Here is a 27,698-nt window from a genome sequence, read left to right on the forward strand (position 1 = left end):
TAATAATAATAATAATAACAATGATGATAATAATATTTTATTTAATTCCACCTTTCATAAATGATACATATGTTGGAAAATGCACTGAATAAATGCTTCAAATCTCAGTGTGTTTGTCCTCATCGAAATATTAATTCGTATGTGTACACAGATATTGATGCCAAATCCATCAAGATGAATGTCTACACACACACGTACACACTAGCTATTGATTATCTGGTTATCTGCTAATCATCCCTATGCATGTACTGATGAAATGCTGAGTGTGTGCATGTACTACTACCACAGCATTTCTCTCATTTTTATTGAAACAGGAGAACACAGAAATTATACTAAGACACTTGATTCACAAACTTAACTCTCTTTGCTTAGTTTCAAGTTACCATCATGTAATATGGAGCAACACGGACAATAAAAAAATACAATGAAATAAAATATGATATTATCTCTTGACATCTTTGGAGTTTGATTGATTACGACATAATATAGATAATCTATTGTAGCTTTCAATCTACTTTGCATGTCCATATTCACTGGTTTCACTGTGGTACATTCAACAAGGAGCTGTCAGTGATAATAAATCCCATAAATCCCATAAATCCCATCATATATGTGAGCAAACTGCTCCCTCTTAAGGCCAACATTTCTTCCACATCCCATTCATGTCCAGAAGGAAGTGGGCGAGATGCTTCCTGTTGCACGTTAAACATGGCTGATCTTTGCCAGACTGGTGTGAGTTGGCGGACATGATGACGCCTCATTCATTGATCGTTGCAGTTTTAGGAAGTGAATAATAACTGTATGGTGGTAGAAGTCAAGCAGCAGAGATGCTTGTTTAGATGCTTCGACGTCTCCTAATTTAAAGGATAATTCCAGTTTATTATATTATTTTGCAACATTTTTGTGGCAAGAGATCTTGCAGTATCATTGCCTAAACTAAGTTTGACAGGACAATAAATATGGAGTCATAGGAGTGCCATAAAAAAAGAAGAAATCTGTAAAAGAACAAGAAAATAAATGTTGAAATATAAAGAGAAATAAAATAAATAAATAAATGGAAAGATAAATAAATAAAAGAATAAATACATTTGGAATTATAAAGACAAATAAAAATATAAAAGGATAATTATAAGCATTTTCTTTGTTACATGTATTTGTTTATATATTTCTGTGTATATATCTTTTAAAAATATATCTTTATTTATTTTTGCATCTCTTTATTTTATGTCATTTATTTATTTTTATCCCTTTATTGTCCCTTTTTCTTTTCCCTATTGCGTTCCTAATATTTATTTTTTTCTTTCTTTCTTTTTTTATATTTCCAAATTTTTTTATTTACTTATATATTGTTTTATTTGTTTATTTTTTACATTTTGCATTTTTAATTTACTTATTTATTAATTTTTATTCATTCCTCTTTATATTTCCATATGTATTTTCTTATTGTTTTATAGATGTATTCTTTTTTATGACTCCTTTGACTCCATATTTATTTTAATAAATGTTGTGCAGCTTTAATAATTATAATCTGAATTGTATCTGGATGTGATTCTGGTTAAATTTACACCTGTATTTTGTGTAATTTATAATCAAACAATACCAAAAAACAAAAGTTCAATCAATAATCTATGTTGACTGATTAATAGGCTTAGCCTTGCCCTTGGGTTTTTAATAATTTTATAGTAATTTTACTTACTTTTAAGTAAGTATGAAGTATGCTAATAAGCTAATGATGTTTTTAAACAACATAATTTGATGAGTTTGATGATCAATTTTAGTCAGACTATTGATAACAATATAGAGTGATTAAACATCTGTAAATGTTATGAAAGTTTACAGTGTAAATTCATCATCCCATACATTCAAATGTGTTTGAATGACAATTAAATCAACAATACATTCAATTTGAACTATTTACATATTCTAATTACATATAATACACTATTTTAACTTTAATACTGTACATCTGATTATTGATTAGGAGATGAAGGTGATGTAAAATGTAGAAATTGCACAAAATAGTAGGAATGTAAACACACACACTCTTGCATTCATATGTTAAACCAAAAGTTATTTCACAGATCTTATAAATTAATTTGAGGCCGACATGCTGGCAAATATTCACAATTAGTCTTTGAAATCAGAGAGAAATAAGACGTTTTTTGTACAACAGGAAGTGAGTTTGGCTGCAGGTCAGAAGGCGTCCTTTTACGCTGGAAAAGCTCTATAAAAAGCTGCAGCGTGCACGAGTTCCCATGTGAGTTTTAAAGCTGCAGTTTTCAGCCACTAGAGAGCAGCAGTCGTCCATTATCTCCACAGTTTCATCTGAGTTCTTCTTACATTCTCCATATTTTACATTAAATCAGAGCCTCAGTCAGGTCTATAAATTCCCCATCCGTCATGATAATCCCACTGAAGTTCCTCCTGCAGATGTTGCACATCACTGACTCCACCCAGTAAAGAGTCTCAGCACCGAACCTCCAGACTTAGACTCTAATGATGCTGATGGAGGAGGAGGCTCTGTGGAGCTACAAGAGAGAGAGAGAGAGGAGAGTCAACACATGAGTCATAAATAGAGAGGGTCACATATATGAACATGACTCATAAACCTCAGGAAGGAAGTGCGTGGGCCGTACTCACATGCACCGCCACGTGTCGTCATGCACTCTATGTATGATGTCTGGTAAAGATTTACCAGTTAATCAATGACGTGTGCAGACTCCACAATCCAGATAGGCTCAGTGGAAGTAATTGTGCTCTGAAATAATTCGTACTGTTGGGAGCATCTTGTTATCGAGGCACCCAGATATAACATGAATCACGTTTGGCACATCTTGTTTTCCACTTGTCTCTGCCCTGAGGCCACTTGTTCCAAAACAACAACTTTTTAATGGATCTCGCCTCTAAATCTGACATTTGTCTTCATTGACATGCATCCCATACCCATTATGTGTAATTGATCATTGTCCAATTACATTTTTAACCTCTTTAGTCATTATAAACTCATGCCGTGCAGCCAAACTTTATTCAAACTGACTGAACTTTATCTGAAATTCAAGATGAGATACCAAAGTTTCCAAATATACCAAATATATCAGGCTGAATTTAGGGGAAAATGATGCTTAAAACATGTAGAAGTCATCTATCTAGGGCATGGAGTCACAGGTTTGAGTATATCCAACTCAATGCAGAACAAACTGATATAAACAGAGTGGAATAAGATGAGTTTTCCAATTTTAAAGCCACTTTAGGGGAAATACAAGGACATTAAAGGGTTAATTATCTCTTGCCTGTAATGCAGCTAATTATATTAGAGCTGAAGTCATTAGAGGAGTAATTTATTAGAGGGGATCGGCGGAAAATTAGTCAGCGATAATTTTTGATAAGTGATTAAGTGTTTGAGTAATTATTTCTAACAAAATTAATTAACAAAATGTCAACAAGATTATATTTGGTTATTAAAAGACGCTGAAGAACGACAACAAATCAATGCAAAATGACTAAACTTCAAACTTAAACGTGCACTATCAATGCAAATAGAATAAATCTCATCTCATGCAAACACATAACATGATGGAGAATGATGATTTCCTTTAAAGGTGCAGTTTAGTAGATTCATGATTTAAGTGTGATCCATGGTCTTGGTTTGAAGTGCTATTATAAAATACTTTCTGATGTTCATTCATGCACCACTCATTGATTTTTGAAGTATGATATCTTTGCTCTACCTAACTGGAAGCCAAGACTGACAGATTTGACTCGTCTCAAACAACTCGGCTCACTTTTACCGAGCGTGTCGCAGCAACAACTCAACAAGCTCTCTCTGTGTTTCCAGCCTGGTTGTTTTATATTTAGCCATGATGGCAGCAGCCCTGGTTGCTAGGAGATCACTGATGCAGCTACAAAGGCTCTTCAGAGACGAAACAAAATACTCCTGGCAGCCAAGAATGATCATGCATTATAGAGAGGCGCAACTACAAGATGAGAGCGGGGGAGAAGACGTTTGACAAGAGGAAGTTTTCTTAATGAAGTTCAGGGAGGAGAGTAGAGATGAGTCACCCTGCTGCTGCGTACGGCGCCGTTGTTCAAGATGGGCGAGCTGCCGGCTGAGGCGTTGTAGTAGGAGGGCGTGGCTCGGACCAGCGGCCTCTTGGTTTTGTCTTTGCTGCTGTTGGAGTCGTTGTCTTTGATGATGTCATACTGTCGGCAGAAGAGGGCGATGACGGCTGGGGAGGATATATATATATATCAGTATACTCCAAATGCATCCTTTAATCCCTGATTATTCTTACATACTTTTACGTGTAGCAGAGTATTTTACAGTGTGCTATTAGTACTTTTACTTAAGTAAAGTGAATACTTCCTCCATCACTGATAAACAGACAGAGATCCAGGCTGACCTGCCCACAGCAGCAGCACGGTAGTGATGATGAGCAGCTCTCCCGTCTGTAAGTGAGGCGTCATGCCCAGACCCTCCATGGCCGGTTCATCTGAGGACACATAGAGACGACTTTATTAACAAGGACAAAAAACAAAGTACAAGAGGATGGTAGCTTTAGAGCTTGAGTAGCTGCCAAATAACAAAAAGCAAATGATATAAAGTAGGGCTTACAATCGATTAACATAGTGAATCGTGATTTAATCGCAAATTAATCACACATTTTGTATCATTAAATGTACCTTAAAGGGAGATTTGTCAAGTATTTAATCCTCTTATCAACATGAGAGAGGGCAAATATGCTGCTTTATGCAAATGTATGTATATATTTATTATTGTAAATCAATAAACAACACAAAACAATGACAGATATTGTCCAGAAACCCTCACAGGTACTGCATTTAGCATAAAACAATATATGCTCAAATCATAACATGGCAAACTGCAGCCCAACAGGCAACAACAGCTGTCAGTGTGTCAGTGTGCTGACTTGACTATGACTTGCCCCAAACTGCATGTGATTATCATAAAGTGGGCATGTCTGTAAAGGGGAGACTCGTGGGTACCCACAGAACCCATTTACATTCACATATCTGGAGGTCAGAGGTCAAGGGACCCCTTTGAAAATGGCCATGACAGTTTTTCCTCGCCACAATTTAGCGCAAGTTTGTAGAGTTATTTAACCTCCTTTGCAACAAGCTAGTATGACATGGTTGGTACCAATGGATTCATTAGATTTTATAGTTTTATATGATACCGGTATCTTCACTCTAGCTTTAAAACTTGTGTTATTATCGCTTTAACTTTGATTGATGGAGGGGCAGATTTTTCCCCTTTGATCATTTAAATTTTTACTTTTTCCTCTTGAAAATGCACATTTTAAGTGATAAAATGTGAGTCGTGGTGTCATGAAATCTGTTTTGAATGAGAAATAAGATAAAAAAGAGTAAATTATATGTATAATAAATGTGTTTGTGTGTTTATTTACTGTGGTCCAGGACTCCGGCTGGATAATGGTCGCTCCTCTCCAGAGTCCTGAAGTGGACGGCTCGGCTGGGCTGGCTGTCATCTTGCAGCCCAACAGACTGCACCTAAACACCCCCAACAAGAAAGATAGTTTCTTCAGGTGAAAGCATGAAGTAGTCCTCAGGTAGTTCTCTACAGCTGAACGCTGGGTACAGCCGACATTAATAAGGATTATGTAACGATGACAAGAAGCTGTCTGGCGAGGGTACATTTAGGGAGGAAGATGGTGCTTTGGTTTTTGGATCGTGAATGATCGTTTGAGGACGAGCTGTAAACGTAGAAGCAGACTGAAAGCTTGGAAGATAAAAGAGGGAATAGAGATTTCAGCTAAAGACACATCTGGGGACATTTTCAGCAAAGAATCCACCCAAAAATGAAGCGACTCGCAAGAAGTAAACAAGTTTGATGGTGTGTTTCTCGTTCAAACAGAACATTCAGATATCTCTAGCAGCGACTGTCGACGAGTTTGTGGGCAGAAAATGTTAAATTCAACAATTATACAGGGAGAGAAATCCATCACAGGGGCACAATTACATACACAAGAGGTCTAAATGTGCCTCCGTCTACACATTAGGTGGAATGCTATGAGTTATCTCTGGAGGTTGTTGTTGCAAGTCATTCTAGGAAAATGATTAACCAAGGCAGAAGTGGGTACAAAATAAAAGTTAATCACAAAATAAGTCCCTGAATTAATATAAAATTATTCAAAAGTTTGTCCTTCTAAAAAAAATACTTCTCTAATTGGAAAATTAGAAATAATCAAAAACAATTTATTATATTTTCATTTGTATTTGTTCATTTATTTCTGTATAAATGTATTATATATATATTTTTTTCTTTTCTGTAATTTAAGAAAACATCTATTTATTTTTATATCATTTATAATTTATTTTTATCCCTTTATTTTTCCCTATTATTTTCCCAGATGCTTTTGCTTTTCCCAATATTTTCCCTTTATTTATTCTTATATTTATTTCTTTTCATATTTTCAAATTTGTTTCTTACTTATTTATTTTTTTATTTATGTCTTTTTATATTTCCACATATATTTTATTTATTTATTCCTCTTCATACTTCCACATTTATTTATTTATTCTTTATTCCTCTTTATACTTCCGCATTTATTTATTTATTCTTTTATTTATTCCTCTTTATACTTCCACATTTATTTATTTATTATTTTATTTATTCCTCTTTATAGTTCCACATTTATTTATTTATTCTTTTATTTATTCCTCTTTATAGTTCCACATTTATTTATTTATTTTTACAGAGTTATTCTTTTTAATGTAACTCCTATGACTCCATACAACCTGTTGTCATTGACCTTGAGTTATTTTTTTTATCAATCTGTTGTTTCACTCTTATAATGATATTTATAAGATGTATAACTGCAGTCTGACTGGTTTATTGGGTAGTGAGAAGCTCTGCAAACCAAAAATGATAAAATCCTTCACCAAACTCCAGAGAAATTCTCCTATTTCACCGTCCTCTCCTCTACATGAAGGTCAGAGGTGAAAAGTTAAAAAGTCCACCCTCCTGCTGCTGGCGAGGTGTCGGTGCATCGCTCAATGACTCTTCTGCAGGACAGCTGCTTGCTGACGAGCACATTTAACATCCAGTCCTCCAGCTGAAGGACAATCTGCACCAGTCTGTTAAACTATAATGGATTATACAAAGTTGAATAGAGTCATGATAATGGAGTCACATTAGATCCTCCTCCTCTGTAGTTTGTGCTTTTGATTTAAGAAACTTTGAGCTAAATAAAGAAAGTATTACTAGTGTTATGTTAATTCTACACTGAGAGGAAGTTAATAAAAGTGAATTTCTAAAATGCAGTTTATCATCAATGAAGTTCCTCAGTGAAAGCTGCACTGCGGACGTCTGTAGAAAGTGTCTAATCTGCAGCTGTGTTGAATTTGTGTCTTGCTTTAATTCCAAAATTACGTTATTGCAAAAAATTCTCACTCAACTCAAATCCACTTAATAGCTTTTTCCAGAGCCTTCAACCACATCTCACAGTCTTCCTCAGTGGATGAGTTTGCACAGTTTTCATGACGTGACAAGTTATTATATGATTTCCTCCTGATACTATGGAGTCATAGGAGTGCCATAAAAAATAATAAATCTATAATAAGAAAATAAATTTGGACATATAATGAGAAATAAATAAAAGAATAAATAATTAAATAAAAAATGTGGAAATATGAAGAGAAATAAATTAAAGAATAAATAAGTTTTATTTGTCTTGATAAGTTTGTCTTATCAAGACAAATAAAAAAATATAAAAGAATAATACATTTTATTTTCACATTTATTTGTTTATTTATTTCTGCATGAATGTATTTACAGTATATACTTAAATTATATATATTTATTTATTTTATGAATTTTAAAAATACTCTTTTTCTGTATATTTATTTTTATATTATTTATTATTTATTTTGACCCCTTTATTTTCTGTATTCTTTCCTCAGTTGCTTTTGCTTTCCCCTATATGTTTTCTTTATTTATTCTTTTATTTCTTTGTTGTATTTCCACATTTATGATTTACTCATTTCTTATTTTTCTTATTTTTATATTTCCACATCTATTTTCTTATTTATTTTTTACAGATTTATTATATTTTTATGGCACTCTTATGACGACCTCAGGGTATTTATTATTTTCTTTTTTGTCAAACTGTTTTTTCACCCTCAACATTATTAAATTTCTTATTAAAATTCTGAATAATGTGATTTGTAAGATTTATAACTGCAGTCTGAATGGTTTATTACTAGTTTTTGGGTAGTGAGAAGCCCACAGCTCTTTATTAATGCCAAGTTTTATAATTGATTAACCATTAATTAAGTTACATCTCAGAATTTACAAATTATAAACCTAATTTATGGTAATTTATCATCAACAAATCAGGTATTAACTGTCAGACTGACCCTTTTACTTAGTCTTCTTTAAACATGACAACAAGTCAACCCAAACTAGATGCATGAGGCAGCTTTTAAAAGAGATATTTAAGTGTGTGTGTGTGTGTGTGTGTGTGTTTGTGCAGCTCACCTGGACGCTGTAGTGCGTGTCCTCGTCCAGGTCCCACAGCACACACCAGCGGCTGGACGTGTTCACCTCTCTGATGGAGCGCTGCATCAGGCCGTCCTGCCTCTGGAGACGAGACAAACGCATGAAGGGACGTGTCATGAAAACCACTGCTGCTCCGTCGTGCCTAATTTAACATCGTTATTTCACTAGATAGACGTCATGAATGCCAATAAAATCCCCCTGCTGCAACGAGCTGCTTCGCTTCACTCATATAAATTCAGCTCAAGCGCCTAGTGTCCCACTGGGGGGAATTAGGTCTGCAGGAAAGGTAACACCAGCAATCATCATTTGGAGGAAACACAAGAAACACATGTACAGTTAGACATAGATACTCTGGTGCAGATATACTGGTGCAATAAAGACACCTTTAGGGCAGAATTCATGTGCAAATATCACATTCCTAGAGTTCATGAACTGATTTTAACCTGGTAAAAATACATCTTTAAATCTCTATATCTAAATATTAAAGGGACTATTGTAACTTTCAGAAATGCTTGTTAACAGCGACACCTGTGGCCCTTAAGTCGCGCTTGCTCGCTCTAAATAGACATGAACGAGCATCGTTCAAAACAGTGAGGTGACACACGTCAGCTAAAACCACAATATCACTCTATATTTCAGCTGCTTGGCAGTAATGTTAGCTGAACAGACGAAGGTCTCTCCATGAATCAATGCTGATCTTAGTGTTGGCTTTCCCTGCCTCAGCCTCAGAAACGTTATTGCCTCCCGACTGCGCCTGCAGGGAGACGATAACATTTCTCTCTGCGGAGCCCCGTCACTTCCCAAGACACGGGAAACCTCCGTTGGTCTGGAGGAGCTGTAGCATTTATTTCTGCGCAAACGTCCACTAGATATTCTCAGAGCTAAACTAACTCTTCTGCAGTGTGGAGTGAGTGTGTGAAATATTTGAGCTTTGCTATAAAGCTTGTTTCTTGCATGAGTATATTCTTACTTTGGACATCTTACCATACTAACAAAAGGCAAAACGGATTCATTCAAATTCACTTATTATAACAGTTTAAGACAAACTTGTTAGCAAACAGTTGCAAAAAGTACACATCCAGCAGTTACGGAGCAAAGTTATCATTCATTTAGAGTGGTGTTTCTCTCCATCTCATGAATATAAGTTAATTACACAATGGTTTAGAGTTCAATTCAACATATGTTTAATTTCTATGTTCTTCTAATTACCCACCAGAGGAGAGAAAACTTTCTAAAACCCACAACCAGGTCAACCGGTAAGCCCACCGTTTATCTTTACAAACTGTTTTATTCCACTAGATAAAGAGTCTACGCTGCAGCCGGCAGTGGGTGTTAAAGTCTAGTTTAGAAAGAGACACAAGTTTCCGGGCGAGTAAAGCACTAAAAGCTGAGGAAGAGTCAATAAATCAGACGGCTGGCAGGACGCTCGAGGCTCTCCAGATGTCTGAATCACCAGAGACTCTGCAGAGTCAGAGAGGTGTATCCTGGCAGCTGTGTGAGGGTCAGTGAGGAGGCACAAAAAGACCATAAATTAGATCTTTATGGAGGATAAAAGTTCATTAATACCTGTGACTCAGCTGTAGGATTCTCTGATTTTGGAATACAAATACTCCAAATTAAAAAAGATGCTGCAAAAGCAACTGGCATTACCTGGATATACAAACTGTTGTAGTAGGCGTGGTACTTAATTATGAATAATGTATTTCCATTAGTACTATAGAGCGTTTGGCTTTATCTTTGGCTGATTCTGTATTTGTAGGAGAGTAATAACATTAAATATTAACACATTAATTAAATTTTTTTACTGTGAATATTAGCAGAGGACGTGGAGTTCTTGTCTCATCCATGAATACTGAAGTTCCTGCAGTCCTTTCAGGCAGCAAACAGCCGAGAGGTAAAGTGAGTGCATCCTGTATATCTCCTGAGAGGAGCATTAAAAGACCGTAAAGTCCTTGCTGCTGCTCTTTAAGGTTAATCTCTGCAATAATTAAAATTTTGCATCTGTTTCATTCGTATCTTTAGGAATAAATGCCACTTTTTTTGTACTCCTGCCAACCGAACCTGCTTCTTTTATATGCCCTTTAAAGTTTTCCAGCATCTGCCCTTTATATGACTTACAGAGAATATGAGAAAAATGTGTTTTTAATATCAAACTGTTAAAGACGAGGAGAAGGCCAAAGCAGGATTCTCATGGCCTCCTCATCTCCAGTGGAGGTATATTATATATTATATTTGCTCTCAGTGATAAAAAAAAAAAAAAGCACCCAAGAAAGGTGATTTATCATGAAAAAATTGAATTACTTTGGTGTAGGTGCAAATGTTTTCTCGCTCTTTCAAAAAAAAAGAAGAAAGAATATAAGACCAAACATGAAAGAAATAAAATTTCACATTTGGTTTTATATTCTTTTCAGTTCCATTTATTCTATTATTTATTTTATTATATCTTATTTTATTTATTTATTTATTTATATATATATTTTACTTTATTTAATATATTATTTATTTATATTTATATTTTACTTAATTGTATTTTATATATTTATTTATATATTTATTTAATTTTATATATTTATTTATATTTGTACTATTTATTTAATTAATTAGTTAATTTATATTTCACTTTATTTTATATATTAATTAATTTATATTTCACTTTATTTTATATATGTATTTATGGTTTTATTTTATATATTTATTCATATTTCTATTTATTTATTTATCTATTTTTAGATGTTTGGGAGAGTATTTGGAATATATGCTATTATAAAGCTGTTTGATACTTTGACACTTTTCTGAGAACTACTGTGAGGGATCACAATTCAACAAATAAAGAGTATAAAAAGAAAAAGAGAGAAATAAACTTGTTAAATGAAAGGTTTTGCAGGATGCAGGAAGTGTTCATGGCACTTTTTGGCAAAATATTAGTACGGTGTGACATGAAAAATAACTAGAATTTACTTAGTTTTCTTCAGTTGGATAGATTTATCTTTTAGCTTGCTCTGTTATGGTTTAATCAAGACAAGCGGCTGCCTTTTAAAAAGGTCGTAACGTCAGTAAAAGCCCGGCCCTGAGATCTACAGGTGAAAACAATGTTTGCTATTTTTAGGTGAAGACAGAAGTCAGCAGCAGATAAACAAACGTCTCCTCTCTGTCACAGGCTGACAGTTTCCTTCTCCTCACCGGTTAAGAAACACGGCTCCAGCTGAGCAACAGACTCCATCAGCAGACGAAGCAGCATCCATGGATTTATTTGATCATCGTCCACCCACATTAATCACCAATTAACCTCGTGATAGTTTGGATTTGTGAATCAGAACGAGGATTATTGTGCGTCTCTGATACACAATCTCAAATTGGGTTACTTCCTCTGAGTGTGTTGTTGCATAATGTGTGAATCTCTCAGAGCTTCTGGGATTTGGAACAACTTCAGATGAGTGAAGCAACTCTTTGTCTGAGCAGATTCACTCGTCCTGCTTCTCCTTCACAAACAGCTTGTTACTGAGAGATAGGAAATAATCTCCTGAAGCAAGCTGGTATATATATGAGGGTCCAAACGGAGCCTGAAGCCTGACATGGGATCATTGTTGCTTGGTTTATTTCACACCTTAAAAGCAGAAATATCCTGCAGTGTTCTTGATTGACAGCAGCCTTTTATGTAGATATTTTTTAGCCCTTTTGTACATCTTCGCCCTCATGCAGAGACACTTTCGATGACTAACATCCTACACGGATACCTGCTCCATCACCTCCCCTATTAATATTTGAGTAAGGTTTTTACATAAGAGCTTTCTGAGGTTGTGTCAGGAGATGTTTTACATCTCCGTCCCGTTTTTCTTGCAAATGCCACCAGGTTGATGGATTCTGAGTCAGACGTGAGACGACTTTAAGAAAGAAAAAAAAGAAAAGCTGTTTGGCACCGCCTCCGTCGTCGCTGTGGATGTTCCTCCTGTGAGACGAGTCCCGGCCAAATCATTTCCACTAATGGAGACGACTCCCACTCAGAGCTCAGCTAATGTCTGAATCTGCTTTCGCCAAACTGTGGGTGGTAAAAACTGATTAGAAGGAAACCAAGCTGAGATAACAGGAGAGGTGAGAGGAACAAAATGTGGTGATATATGCGCAGAATTAAATGCGTACTCGTAGCCTCGACCCCCAGGGAGTACTGAGGCGTCTGTAGGGGAGGGTGGAAAGACTGGATTTGTGCAACTAGTTTGATTATATAAAATGTTTTCCATTGAATCAGGCGTAACACTTGTTGTGATTCAGAGTGTGAAAAGCAGTTAGCAAGCGAGCACAGAGGTCAAGGCTAAAAGTAAAAGATAAATGGTTGAAGCAGTTGGCTGCAAGTGATGAATAAAGCACTAGAGTCTTATATTTCTGCAAATTCTGAGCTTATTCTTTCAGTCAGTATCAAGTATTATACATCATATGATTCAGAGGAACACACCCTTTCTTTCTGGTGCAGTGTGAGGTCACCACCATGCATTACCTTTGTGTGAGCAAACCATATTTGACATTACAAACTAGAATTACCGCCTCACGGTTATATGTACATGCACGTCTGTCCAAAATGTCATCACTTGAAGAAATTCCCTGAAGATGTTCCTGAGATATCGCGCTCACAAAAATGGGACAGACGTAAGGTCACAGTGACCTTGACATTTTAACCACGGCTGTCATTGACGCAGAAGCATAAAAAAACAAAATCAAACCTCAATGTAAAAAAAGCAACCAGGGAATTTTAGTTTTTTTACAACGTGAACAGTTGTATTTAGGTGTTTTGGAGCTCCATGTGAAGTTTGGTGCAAATACACATTTTCCTCACAGCCATTTATTGGATATTGACCTGGGCCAGCTGCAACGCCAAATCGGGGATGTAACGTGGGGTCCACCTTGCTCGGACCCCACCCATCTTCGAACTCAGCCTTCATTTTGATCTCAACTACACACCTGTAAAGTTTCGTGACTCAGTCTTGCACGGTCATGATGCTATTGTGGTGACAAAATCTGTCCACAGACATATAAACACCTGGCAATGTCCAGTTTGGTGGTAGTAAATGCAAACTTGGCCAAACTAAATGATCACTTGTATGAACACATTGTTGTTTTATATAATCAACAGCATTCGATTACATCCAGTGTTAAGATGGAACAGGAAGATGTTGGAAACATTTCCATGACTTGTCAGCTCTTCCTCGTTAATTGAATACTCAGAAAGTTCCAGGTCTTTTTTTTGGCTGTGCACTTTTAGTAATCAGGAGATTCGTTTTTTTATCCTTCCTCCAGAAAGAACCTGCGTCACCCAGCAGCCGACCTCGACATTAACAACTTTAATGTTTATGAGTGACTCAAAGCTACCGGAACTGTGAATGATACAGTGTTTTAAAAGAATCCACTCCTCTACAGATAAAGACGATCACAAAAAGAATACATAATTCAACTTTGAGAGAGCGGTTAGTTGGAGCCCTGAGCGTGGCGGCGATCCAACTTTTCTGGGCATTCGATTCACAATTTATATCCGTTCAATTTGTATCACTGTGAAATGAATTGGCTGTAAACCAAATGAGAGCACAGAGGGGGGGACGGAGATCAGGGTGAATTTGACGGGAGACAGATTGACTAATTATTTTCCAGGCTTTTTGAGGATTAAAGTAATTAAGAAAAAATCCATCTTTGTTGCCACACATAGTAAATATTCACACACACACACACACACACACACATACAGTAGAGTAGAGTAGAGGGATGATGCTTCACTGTACCTGCTGTGAGATGGAGTATCCGATGACGGTGTCTCCCTGAGGGACGTTCCAGGTCACCATGGCCGAGTGCGCCCTCAGCTGGGTCACGGACACGTTCACCGGGGCTGCTGGCACAGCTGTTAACACACACACACACACACACACACAATACACACAATGGTATGACTTGTTTGTAACACACTTTACACGTCGAGTTTTGCAGAGCGTTCGTGTCCTAATGCAGCAAAGAAAACTCTACAGCAGCTTAGGGGTCTTTAGCGGGAGATAGCAGGTCAATAGTAGATGTCACATAGAAGTGGTGTACATCATCTGAAAGCTGGGAACCTGAGGATTAATTTGAGATGCTGCTCAGCACTGTGTGATAAGTTGTTCTAGTCATAAACTAGAAATAAATAGCTAAGAACAGTATGTCTTATGTGTATGTCTTGCAAGCAATTTTGGGGTTGATACCATTTGTTACACAGATTTGGTTCTAAATTTAACCATTTTTATACCACTTAAATTGATGAAAATGATCAATTATCCCTCCACAATACCACATTAAGACACCAAGACCTTGAGGAACACCATAGAAAAAGCCATGCTGTGATTTGGGATCAAAAACTTTTGACATTTCTGCAAGAATCAAATTTTTCTGCGATTGGATGGCGAGGGTTTCCTGTTGTGTAAACCGCTCAGAAACCCCCTTATTGTCAATCTAGCTAGGAAAGCCATCCATCCTCTGAATGCTCTAGGTCTCTAGTCTGATCCATCCATCCTCTGAATGCTCTAGGTCTCTAGTTTGATCCATCCATCCTCTGAATGCTCTAGGTCTCTAGTTTGATCCATCCATCCTCTGAATGCTCTAGGTCTCTAGTTTGATCCATCCATCCTCTGAATGCTCTAGGTCTCTAGTTTGATCCATCCATCCTCTGAATGCTCTAGGTCTCTAGTTTGATCCATCCATCCTCTGAATGCTCTAGGTCTCTAGTTTGTGGATGTAATGTTTCATGAGGCTGTGATTATCCTAGAGGTCACCACAGGTAATTTTATACAGTGAGACCAAGTTTCAAAAAATGGTCTCAATTCAATGAAATGGTTACTATGGGGACTAACATCATCACACACAAACTGCATGTGATTATCATAAAGTGGGCATGTCTGTAAAGGGGAGACTCGTGGGTACCCAGTGAACCCATTTTCATTCACATATCTGGAGGTCAGAGGTCAGGGGACCCCTTTGAAAATGGACATGATAGTTTTTCCGTGCTAAAATTTGCTTAACTTTGAAGCGTTATTTAACCTCCTTCACGACAAGCTAGCATGACATGGTTGGTACCGATGGATTCATTAGGTTCTCTAGTTTCAGATATCTGTCGCTTCACTAGCTCTAAAACCTGCTACAGCCTCTGAAAGACAGTAAAGTCGGCCGCCCTCAAGGAGTGGAAGAGTTAATCTGCTGCTATAACAGCACCACTCTTCTCTTCTGGTTCCAGGTGTTCCACCAGATGTTGGAGCTGCGAACAAGAAAGCGAATATGTCAAACTAACAATCTACATTAGGCTGGTGTTCTCTGGTTAATATATAAATGTCCTGTAGTCCCTCCAGTGTCCTGGTCTCTAGCTGGGCATCCTTAACACATAAACAAACAGCTACAGTGATACTCCATCACGCCCACGTGCCGCCGCCTGTCCGAGTGTCCTCGAACAAGACACTCATGAGGACGACTTCCCATCTCCTCCGTCACTGTTGATTAAAGTGTCGGCTAAATGGCTGAAATGTAAATGTATGATCATGTGCAGAAGACACACTGTACTTCCACACTTGAAGGCTGATATTAATGATCCTCTGGGGGCAGGTTGAAATGGATGGGCTCGCTGAGAGACATTTAAATCATCAGTAAAAGCTTTGACTTCCGCCAAGGGGGAGGGAGAGAGAAGGTAAATAAGGATTAAATCATTATAAATTATTTTATTAATTTAGTTTTTTTTTCATGGGGAATAATTAGCAGAAAAGAAAAGGGAAGAAAGGATGTGAAAAAGAGAATAAATAAAGGTTATAGATACAGAGAAAGAGTAGGATGTAAATGCTCACAAAAGATAAACAACTGGACAGAAAGAAACAAGGAATCTGAAAAGGACAGAAAGACGGAAACTGTCTCTGAAGAAAGACAGAAAGAAAGACAGAAATACAGAAACTGTCTCTGAAGAAAGAAAGAAAGAAAGAAAGACGGAAACTGTCTCTGAAAAAGGCAGTAAGACAAAGACAGAAAGAAACTGTCTCTGAAAAAAAGACAGAAAGACAGAAACTGTTTCTGATAAAAGACCGAAAGGTAGTGATAAAGAAAGACAAAAAGAGACAAAGTTTGACAGAAAGACCACAAGAAAGAAATAAAACACGACAAAAAGAAAGACAGAAAAAAGGTGAAGAGACAGAAAAAAAGACATAAAGAAGACAAAAAAAGTTAGAAATAAAAAAAGAAAGACAAAAAGGAACTTAAACAAAGATAAAAGAGAGAAAATCAAAGAAAAAATTAGACAGAGACAGAAAGAAAGTCAAAATGAGCGAGTAAGAATAAAGAAAATAAAGCAAAACTAAAACAAGAAGAGGAAACTAGAAAGAGGGGAAGAAAGTCAGCAGGAAAGACACAATAATGAAGACAAGATGAGACATCAAACTGAGAGACAAAGACAGGAAGAATCAGGAAAGTGATGAGCAGGCGTCCTTCCATAAAGTGATGATATAACGTCTAATGGAATCAATAAGTGGAGTCAGGAGCTATTGATCACTTCACTTCACTTCACTTCATCCACTCACACTTCTTCTTCTTCTTCTTTTAGTGCAGGACCAGAATAGCTACTCCACATATTTCTCGTCCATTTCTGCGGCTGCAGAAAGTAATTAATATGAGCCCGCAGTGGAGGAGTGTGTGTCTGTGTGTCTCTGTGTGTCTGTGTGTCTCTGTGTGTCTCTGTGTGTCTCTGTGTGTGTGTGTGGTTTAAAAACATCATGAGAAGGAAGAAGCCAATTAAAGCATCGAGGCTAAAAAAAGGACATTAAAACGCTGAGCTTTTTGCATCATGGTAAATTATAGAAATCTGAATTCTCTTCAGGTTTTGTGTTAGAAAATAGAAACAATAATGAAACAGCTACAGCTCTGCATATTCTTTCAAGAGGACAAAACTACGGAGCTGCAAATTAAGAGAAAACAACCAAATACAGCAACACACTGCAAGTAAAAAGTGATGCACACAGCTGCTTGTTGTTGCCATGGTTTCAGGCTCATGAAGTTACATCAAATTACCTGTGCAATCTTTCATTGATGTTTCTTTATTTGTAATCATGTGTTTATTTCAATCTAACTGCTGCAGCTTCATAGTGTTGTTTTTGGTCTGATGTTGTGTTGATTGTCCATGAAGTACTCCTGAAATGACAGCAGCATCGCCTCCTCTTAGCTGTAAAATACAAAGAGAACAGCTCATTTCCAGGCTGTGGAGGCGGCAGCACTGACACCAGCTCTCCAAACATTCGGTGACAGACTAAAAAAAGTATCAGACGGAAAGCATCCATTCGGGCTCTGTGGAGGATGACCGTGAATGTCGAGCTGTGTCTCAGGCTAACAAGCTGATTACGCAGCCGTCCTCCTCGCCCTGCAGGACACGCCGGCCAAACACTGCCTCAGTCTGAAACAAAATCAACACTCTCCCTTTAATCTGTCTGTGATTTCCTACATTTCCCAGCATGCCCTTTGACAGGCTTATGGACCCGCTGCCCTAAGCATGTGTAGGTGGAGTGAATGAAGGCACAGCGAGAGAAAGAGAGTAGGAGTATTTTTTCAGTTCAGAAAAATCCACATTTGTGACTCTACCCAGCCTGTCCTGTGGCCGCAAAGCATTCTGGTCTATTCCCTGATGCCGTGGGCGTAGAAATTGGCCGCTGCGCTGATAAATTCCTCTCTGTATAATTATTGAATGTCTGTGCTAAATGGCGGCAGCAGAAAAACACAAATCTCTTCATTTTCTGAGATTAAACGCTGCATTAAATGGCCAAAAATATGTGAAGAAAACCAAAATATTACACCCACATGCCACTGTTGAACATCTTATTGGGAATTTAGTGCCGCAATTGATGGAAGATGCGAGTAGACTTAAACAGATTCACTTTAGGATGCACAGTGAGGTGAAACGTGCAACATGTATTTGCAAATTGTCCGGGTATTCCGGGGCTCAACTTGTACAGAAAACTCACCTCAACTTGCTTTCTAGCTACAGACAACATCTGCAAAGTGTTGGCAAATAAACGCAGACAGCACTGCAGTCCAGAGGTCAAATTCATGTGACTAAGACCCTGATCAGACAGAGCATGTTTTAGCAGTCACGGGTGGCAGTCTCACCTAAAAAGAGTCTAAAATCGCCACTGTTTCTGCTGTTTGCCTTGTTATTGTTGCAACAGTGATACCTTTTCAGAGTTGTAAAGTACTTGCATATCATTTTTAAACTGTTGTGCAATGTTTTGACATCTTGGTAAGCCTTCTGCTTCACAAATCTGTTACTCAAACTGGACTTCAATTCACACATACAGTATGCCACAAGGGGCTTTACAACAACCACTCTCTGTCCTTAGACCCTTGATTCAGATGAGGACAAACCCTTTAACGCGGAAAAAATAGAAGAAACCTCAGGAAGATCAACAGGTCAGGTCTCACCGGTGCCTCAAACATGCTTAAACCAATGCTGCCTCCTGTATTTATTTAAATGCAGAGCTGGTTTGGGTCTAAACACCCACTAACACGCTGCAGAAATCTGCTTTGCATTCTGTCTGAATACATCCTTCATGAGGTAAGATAAGGTAAGGTCTGGCTCATAGTCTGTGATCCAGTTCATCCCGAAGGTGTTGGATGGGGTTGAGATCAGGTCGAGTTCTTCCACACCAAACTGGGTAATCCATGTATTTATGGAGCTGGCTTTGTGCACGAGGAACGGTCAAGGTTAAAGAGGAAATGGTCTGGTGGAAACACATATGCATGTCTACTGGAGGATTTGTCCTCTACGGAGAGAATAGAAGATGTAATAACATGCGTACATAAATAAAAACATGCAGAAGAATCCCCCTCCACCTACACACACATTGAAAACCATGTTCCCTTGTCTCTGCCAATGACAGCTAAGATCCCCCCTTGAACTCCCATCACGTTACGGCTGCTAAATCCAAACCGCTTTCATCTGCCAGTGCTGCAATGAGAGTTCACACACTTCTGCAATTACATTACACACATCAGGAGAGGAGATGAGAGGGTATATGGGCTTAGATGGAGTCAGGAAGACAGAGGAAAGGAGATGGAGATGAGAGAGAGGGAAATTCAGCGGCGAGGGAGAGGAAGAGGAGGATGAAAGACGACAGGTATATGACAGAACAAGGGATGAATGAGTCAGAGGGAGAAATAAAGGGATGAAGAGGGAGCTATTATCTCGGGCACATATCAGGAGACGGCGAGTGAATTTTCAATCTTTTGGTTTTGAGAGAAAAGACGGACGAAGGGCAAAGTGAGACGGATGGACGGAGAGGGAGGAAGAAAAACGATCAATGATGGAGGGAGCGGTGAGAGGTGGAGGGAAAACAGGGAGTAGAATATGGCTATTGATTAAATGATGAAATATAGCCGCTCAGGTGAATGTAAAAGCACACACACACACACACACACACACACACACACACACACCATCCTTCGTTTGTCCTTCAAGTTTTCAGCTGGTTTGTCTGAATCATTTATTTATGCCTGCTCATCATTTTTTAAACATTTCAGTATGCATTTAGTCACTTGTCCGGTCTGTAAACCTCTAAAATCTAATAATACACAATATAAACTATCACCATTCACAAAATGTAAGATAACATAGATTTCATCCACCACCCAGACCTCTTAATAGAAGAAAAACTCTGTTAAAAACTCACATTATAATAATCAATGCATGCTGATTAAGGATTCATTTTACATTAATATCAATTGAGCAGTAGCTCAGTCCGTGGGGATTTGGCTTGGGAACCGGAGGGTCGACCATTCAAGTCCCAACACAGACAAAGTACGGAGTATGAACTGGTAGCTGGAGGGTTCGCCTCCTGAGCCATGACGCCTTTGAGCAAGGCACCGACCCACAAACTGCTCCCCAGGCGATGTATAGTAGCTGCTCACTGCTTCTAATTTACTAGGTTGGGTTTAAATGCAGAAGCTACATTTCCCTGTGTGCTGTGTACGATGTGTGACAATAAAAACTTTTGCATGAATGAACGATCTTATCAATATTGTCAATTTTGGTTTCATTTTGCAGCAACAGCAAGCAATAAAAAGGAGCTATTTTCGCTACTTTTTCAGGACTTAAACCGAATTCACACCAGAGCAGCAGCAAATTGCGACGAGCTGCCGTGCAATGTCTATGAAAAGCTGCCATGGCAAAGTGCAGCCAAACGAAAGCTGGGAAAAGTTGAACTTTCAATGGCAAAGAGACAATCAGTAAACAGTTCCTTTGACTCCTGTGAGATGTTGACCTATGTTATAAAGATTTCTTCCCGCCTGAAACACACAGATATGTCTCCTGGCTGCAGAAAAATGTAATTATCGCGGCGAGCTGGTGTGAATTTGGCGTTATGCTTCTTTCCGTAATGTCTCAACCTTTTCACAAGAAATTACAGCTCACAGAGATGTCTAAAAATGCCTCATCTATCGTTTGGAAATGTTAAGTACTGCAGTGCGTAAACATAATTTATAAGGAGATAACATCGGTTCCTCTACAGAACACTAGACGGGGAAATCTGCTTCACTTTTGGTAAGAAATTAGAGCTGAAGTTCAACTAAAGACTCTCTTAAAAATGTGTCTTATCTTATTCAGCAAAAAGATTTGAATGGTATGTTTGACCTTAAAAGAGAGTCATGATTTTCTCTGAGTCCAGAAAAAGTCCAAGGACGCATCAAAATGGGTACAGAGACAAAAACATTCAGCTCATTATACCAAAAATCTCTGAATTTCTGTAGGAATAGATACCCCTTTTTATCTTTTGGTTGGCTTTTATAGTGGCTCAGTCTATTTCCTGAAAACGCCTCCTTACCTACATATAAAAGTACTACTCTCATCCTTTTTTGGTCCTCAGAAGTTTAGAAAAACTCATGAACACACAGCCGGCGGTTTGATCTTTCCACACAATGCTCTGTTCAGTTATTGTACTACGAGACGGACAAAAGCTCCCACCAAACATACATTTTCTTCTCACTTCTAGTATACGGTGTTTCTCTGCAGCTCCTAGCAACACCACAATAACGGCATCTCCACCGGCGACAACAACAACTACAGGCCTCGTGACAGTCGTTGTTTACATGGTTTCTGCTGGAGTAGAGTAGTCTCTGACGTACGACTGTAAATCACAGTGTGCTGATGGACACAGACAGTCTAATCTGGGTAATGGCTCCCCATACCCGCTCTGGGATGGATGGATGATGGTGCACGTCTGTGTGTGTTTGAGATACAGCAACAACCTGTGCATGTTGATGAAGATACAGTTTGATCAATGGGCGCCTGGCACACACGTGTAACCGGCCGCCAATCCCTCCCACTAAGACCTGACTGACGACTGAAAGAGACACAAAACACAACACTTGTTTTGGCTCAAAACGACCGTTTGGTCTCTTTGTGGTCATTTTCTTTCTCTTTATGGTCACTTTACATCTGTTTGTGGTCGTTTTGAGTCTCTTTGTGGTTGTTTTGCATCTATTTGTGGCTGTTTTGCATGTCTATATGGTTGTTTTGTATCCTTTTGTGGTTGTTTTGTCTCTCTGTATGGTTGTTTTGCATTTCTTTGTGGTTGTTTAGTCTCTTTGTGTGGTTGTTTTGTCTCTCTGTATGGTTGTTTTGCATCTATTTGTGGTTGTTTTGCATCTCTTTGTGGTTGTTTTGCATCTCTTTGTGGTTGTTTTGCATCTTTTTGTGGTTGTTTTGTCTCTCTGTATGGTTGTTTTGTCTCTCTGTATGGTTGTTTTGTTTCTCTGTATGGTTATTTTGCATCTCTGTATGGTTGTTTTGTCTCTCTGTATGGTTGTTTTGCATCTCTGTATGGTTGTTTTGTCTCTCTGTATGGTTGTTTTGCATCTCTGTATGGTTGTTTTGTCTCTCTGTATGGTTGTTTTGCATCTCTGTATGGTTGTTTTGTCTCTCTGTATGGTTGTTTTGCATCTCTGTATGGTTGTTTTGTCTCTCTGTATGGTTGTTTTGCATCTCTGTATGGTTGTTTTGTCTCTCTGTGTGGTTGTTTTGCATCTCTTTGTAGTTGTTTTGCATCTATGGTTGTTTTGCATCTCTTTGTGGTTGTTTTGCATCTCTGTATGGTTGTTTTGTCTCTCTGTATGGTTGTTTTGCATCTCTGTATAGTTGTTTTGTCTCTCTGTATGGTTGTTTTGCATCTCTTTGTGGTTGTTTTGTCTCCCACTCAGTAATCCTTCTACAACTATGATTATATAACGGTAAGACATGATAAGAATTTTAATTCTTGTTTAACTAATCATTTTCTGATTAATGACCACATTATGCAACAACATTTATGAACTGGACCCAAGTGGCAGCAATTACCTGACCATTTTAAATTGCTCTCGGCCGGTCGAGTTAAGTCACGTCCCGCAGTAACCCATCAAAGTGATGCAGCTAAGTGAAACGGCCGAGGTGGAAGAAACCCCCCCAAAAAGGAGCCAAGGGGATCATTCAAATCGTCAGGTTTCCAGAGAAGATCGGAGCGAGCAAAGAGAATAAATAAAGACAATCAACAATGAGAGCAGCAGTGAAGTGAAGCGGAGCGGAGAGCCTTCCCTACATGAATAAAGCAGCTCTTTGCCCTGCTTCTTTTCAATAAAGACCTCCCGTGGTCCCAGTTGGTGCATCGCTATACTCCCTATATACGTGCTGCGAATATCCAGCTTTTGTCTTTGTGCTGCTTTTCAAAAAAACAAACCATTGTAGGATTTTGGGTCTGAAAACGAACCGCTTTTCATCTCATTCCCAGGTTTTCATCTGGGAGCCGACCACGTTGGTTCAGAAGTTCATTCTTGAGTTCGAACATGTTTTACACCTAAAAAAACACGGACAAACTCAACCGAAAGCTCCAAAACAGCTACTAAATGGACCTCAATGACAACAACTACTTCCACAGTCAACAAGGATTTATGATAAATCACAATAAGATCAATATTTTACACATATTCAACTCCACTCCTTAAAGCTTGTTTCTCCCCCAGCTGTTTTTCATGAATGAAATCCCTGATTAAACCTGAAGCAGAGAGCAGCAGGACGCTGATCTCCTGCTAAGATGAGATGTTTTTTATACAGATTTCCCCAAACTTCAGCCTGACATATTTACTATCTTTAGAAACGCTTGGATCCCAGCTGGAATTTTAAATAAAGTGATCTGGGTTGGAGCAATGTTTGGCTGCACAGCGTGAGTTTGTACCTACTGGACCACCAGCAGGCTAAAGGGATAAATGAATCAATGCAGAGGAGAAAAAGATGCTAATAAGAGATGTTTAGCACTGAGAACATGGAAAACAACCATCATTTTGACCTTTTTCTGACCAAAATACAGTTTGAACATGGTATTTTTTCATTTCTATTGAGGATGATCTTGAAAACAACAAGAGCAGGAAACTACAAGAAAACTAGATGTCTATACATGAAGAACAAGACCAAGCAGCTTGCACTGTGAACACTGAAGATGAGCATAACTTCCCTCTTTTTTAGTCCACAATACAGCATGAAGAGTTGCATTGTTTAAATGTCAATTTCGTTTACTGGTAAAAATAAGAATAAAGTAGACAAAAACAAGAAAAAAATGTTCAACAAAGAGCAAGCAGCTCGAAGTGATGGCTCAATAAGTGACACTTCAGAAACACCTGAATGATCACATGCAGGATTGACTGCTTCTTCTACTGTCATAATGGTATCACAGCCTATTTATTGTTGTTAAAAATGTAATTTCTTCAGAAATGATCATTTCACTTTTCATGAATCAGCTCCATATTGTTTCTGTTTTGAGAGTGGTGATTGAAAGACGAACAAAAACAGATTTAAGATGCATTTCAGCAAATTTCTGGGTTGAAAATTGTCTGATTTACTTATTTGATGAGATAAATATTGCATTTTTCTAATGTATTTTTGCATGTGAGCACCTTTGAAACACACATGCATCATATCCAATGGTGCAAAATCTCCACATTATCTGAATTCAGCCAGATGTTTGCACCTGGCAACGCTGTTCCTGGACTTCACTGTGATGCAACATGGACATTTCTTTTCACTGTTTGCACTTAAAGAACACCTGATTTGCACATCTTTTATTTTATTCTTGGTCATTAGTGCTTTATATATATATATATATATATATATATAATATATATATTTTTCCACTACTATAACAGTCCTGTCTATTCCTCAGCTTTGTTATCCTTGTCCCTATAGCTGTTTTTTTTCTGTAAGAGCATGCTTAGAGAGATGCGTAATTGCTGAATAAAAAGCAGATTGTGACATTGAGAATGAGAGACAGAGACTCACTGGCTCCGACCATCCCTGGTGTTATCCAGCAGGCCAGCAGCAGCAGCAGCAGCAGCCCGAGGTCCAGGTGCAGAGACGCGGTCATAACCTCCTCTGTCTCTCTGCACACCTCTGGCTCTTCTTCCTCCTTTAACTCTCCTGCGTTTCACTGGAAGTTCATCTCACCATCACCATCACCATCATCTTCATCCTCAGAGCTTCCACACTGCTTCCTCTTCTCCTCTGCGTCGCTTCTTTTTTATTCCCCCCAACTTGCACAAAGTAGGTCAGTAGGCATACAGATTCAGATGTGGAGGATGGAGATCCAGAGGATGCATAATAATCCTGCACAATCCTGCACAGCACCGGAGCAGCTAACAGGTAGAAATCCGCCTCTCCGACTTTCAGCACCGCGGACAGCGACAGACACGAATCGATGATGCTGAGTGACGATTTCAATAAATAAAGAAGAAGATACTAGAGAGAGGTGGTCCGTCTCATCCAGCTAATCTGACAGATTATGGGAAGCCTGGAGGATCAGAAAATGTCTGTCTGTCTGCAGGAGCTCCGATGGTAACTCCTCCAGCCAGCCAACACACACACATCCTCCAACACACACACACACACACATAAACACAGCAGGCATGCACGAGACTGACGTTACAAACCCTGTCACTACACTGAGGATGAAGGAGGATGAAGGTGGAAGAGGAGGAGGAGGAGAGGATGTTGGTGCAGCATGTCATCCCTCTGAATTACCTGCATGTTGTTAGGTGGCAACTGTTGATTAGCCTGATTTCATTGGACATGCCTTTACAGGATTGGATTAGATATTTCTGCATACTGGGGTCCCTAAACAGACTTGAATTACATGAATTGGGTATCACTGTAAAGCTAAGACTCTTGTGGATCGAATGAGCCTAACTGTATTCATGTGTGATGATGTTAGTCCCCATAGGAGACCTATTCTCTGAACTGGTATGGTTTGGCAACATTACATCATATGACCACAAACTCCTGATGAGGACAGTGAAAACAGAATCTAAAATGATTGGATCACCATTAACCACAGCTACAGGACATTTACACCACTCGCTGCAGGAAGAAAGCGCTTTGTATCATGCAGGACACAACTCATCCAGCATATATCTTTTCTCTTATCTCCCTTCAGGGAAGCGCCTACAGAGCATTAGAGTTTTTACCCTCAGGCGGACAGACTACTGAACTGTAGCACTAAATGAATGCAGAGCTGTGGATTGTTTTATGGATGTTTTAGGTTGTTTTATTCTCAGGTATTGTCTTATTTATTGTAGTATTTATCAACTGTATGATTTATAGTTTTAAGGGCTGAGAGAGAGCCATCAGGGTAAAATGCATTTCATTGCATTTCACTGTACACTCTACTTTTAAATGCATAAGACAAATAAACTTGAAACTTGAAACTTGAAACTTGAAACTTGAAACTTTGACCTTACTGTATAAAATGACCGGTTGTGACCTCTAGGATAATCACAGCCTCATGAAACTTTACAGCCACAAACTAGAGACCTAGAGCATTCAGAGGATGGATGGATCAAACTAGAGACCTAGAGCATTCAGAGGATGGATGGATCAAACTAGAGACGTAGAGCATTCAGAGGATGGATGGATCAGACTAGAGACGTAGAGCATTCAGAGGATGGCTGGATCAAACTAGAGACCTAGAGCATTCAGAGGATGGCTGGATCAAACTAGAGACCTAGAGCATTCAGAGGATGGATGGATCAAACTAGAGACCTAGAGCATTCAGAGGATGGATGGATCAAACTAGAGACCTAGAGCATTCAGAGGATGGATGGATCAAACTAGAGACGTAGAGCATTCAGAGGATGGATGGATCAGACTAGAGACGTAGAGCATTCAGAGGATGGCTGGATCAAACTAGAGACCTAGAGCATTCAGAGGATGGATGGATCAAACTAGAGACCTAGAGCATTCAGAGGATGGATGGATCAAGGTACCAAACTTTTATACATATAAAAAAACTGTAAATGCACATAAAAGTCCATTTCAAAAGATATAGATTTATCTTGTAACCTTTTGACCTTCAGGTTGGGAACCACAGGAGACATAAAAGATCAGATTTAGGACCCTGTAAACTATTGATGCCTCTATAATGTCACTATAAATCCATGTAGCATTATTAAACTGAAGTATCAGAAGCCTTAAACTGTATTTGGATAAAAAGCAGCAGTAAAATAACTAAATTTATTGCCCAAAGTAATATTTTACGAGGTACAGTTATTCAGAAAACTGTTCGTCATATTCTCATAATATTAACCTGAGTTGTGGAGACCACTCATCTATAAAATACATCGACCGTGCTTGTAAAGCTGACTCTATAAACAGAGGACATGCAGCTTTTTCTATGGTGTAAACTGGCATTTGTCCCAGATGTGGTGTCAAAATAAAATACGTGTTTAATAAAGTCCTTGTTTAAAAGCTGCGGGGCGGCAGCGACTCTCTTCACACATCATTAATCTTCAGGTTGATGCTTTTTTTTCGATTTAGCCTCTGATTTATTGGAGTTATTTCGCTGCAAAGTCGCAGTTTGACATTTCTGACATCACGTATTGATCCCAGATCAAAGACGGCGAAAGTTTTTCTGGGATCAAATGGCACCGAAATGTCTTACCAACCTTCAAAGGGGGCTGAACTAGAAAGATTTCTCTGTTGACTGTACACTTGTTTTATTTAGTGAAACTGGGACTGATGTTGAGGAATATAGAGTATATTTAAAAATACAAGCTGTGTCCTTACATGCCATATCTGTATGCAGTATGCAACATTTTCTACTGCTTTTACAGTTTGTAAACTGAA

At 38.4% G+C, this 27,698-nt stretch overlaps 1 protein-coding gene across 1 annotated transcript; it reads right to left on the reverse strand.

The window, feature by feature from the left end:
* Window positions 1–287: 287 nt before the first annotated feature.
* LOC141763138 (fibronectin type III domain-containing protein 5b-like) lies at window positions 288–25,624 on the reverse strand. Its single transcript, XM_074627503.1, has 7 exons — window positions 24,861–25,624; window positions 14,302–14,417; window positions 8,519–8,620; window positions 5,427–5,529; window positions 4,401–4,490; window positions 4,060–4,226; window positions 288–2,528 (listed from the first exon to the last, which is right to left on the reverse strand). Exons 1-7 carry the CDS (start codon window positions 24,943–24,945, stop codon window positions 2,487–2,489), a joined length of 705 nt encoding a protein of 234 aa, XP_074483604.1. The 5' UTR covers window positions 24,946–25,624; the 3' UTR covers window positions 288–2,486.
* Window positions 25,625–27,698: the final 2,074 nt, after the last annotated feature.

Source organism: Sebastes fasciatus, chromosome 24, assembly GCF_043250625.1.
Source record: "Sebastes fasciatus isolate fSebFas1 chromosome 24, fSebFas1.pri, whole genome shotgun sequence".
In the NCBI taxonomy this organism is placed as follows: Eukaryota; Metazoa; Chordata; class Actinopteri; order Perciformes; family Sebastidae; genus Sebastes; species Sebastes fasciatus.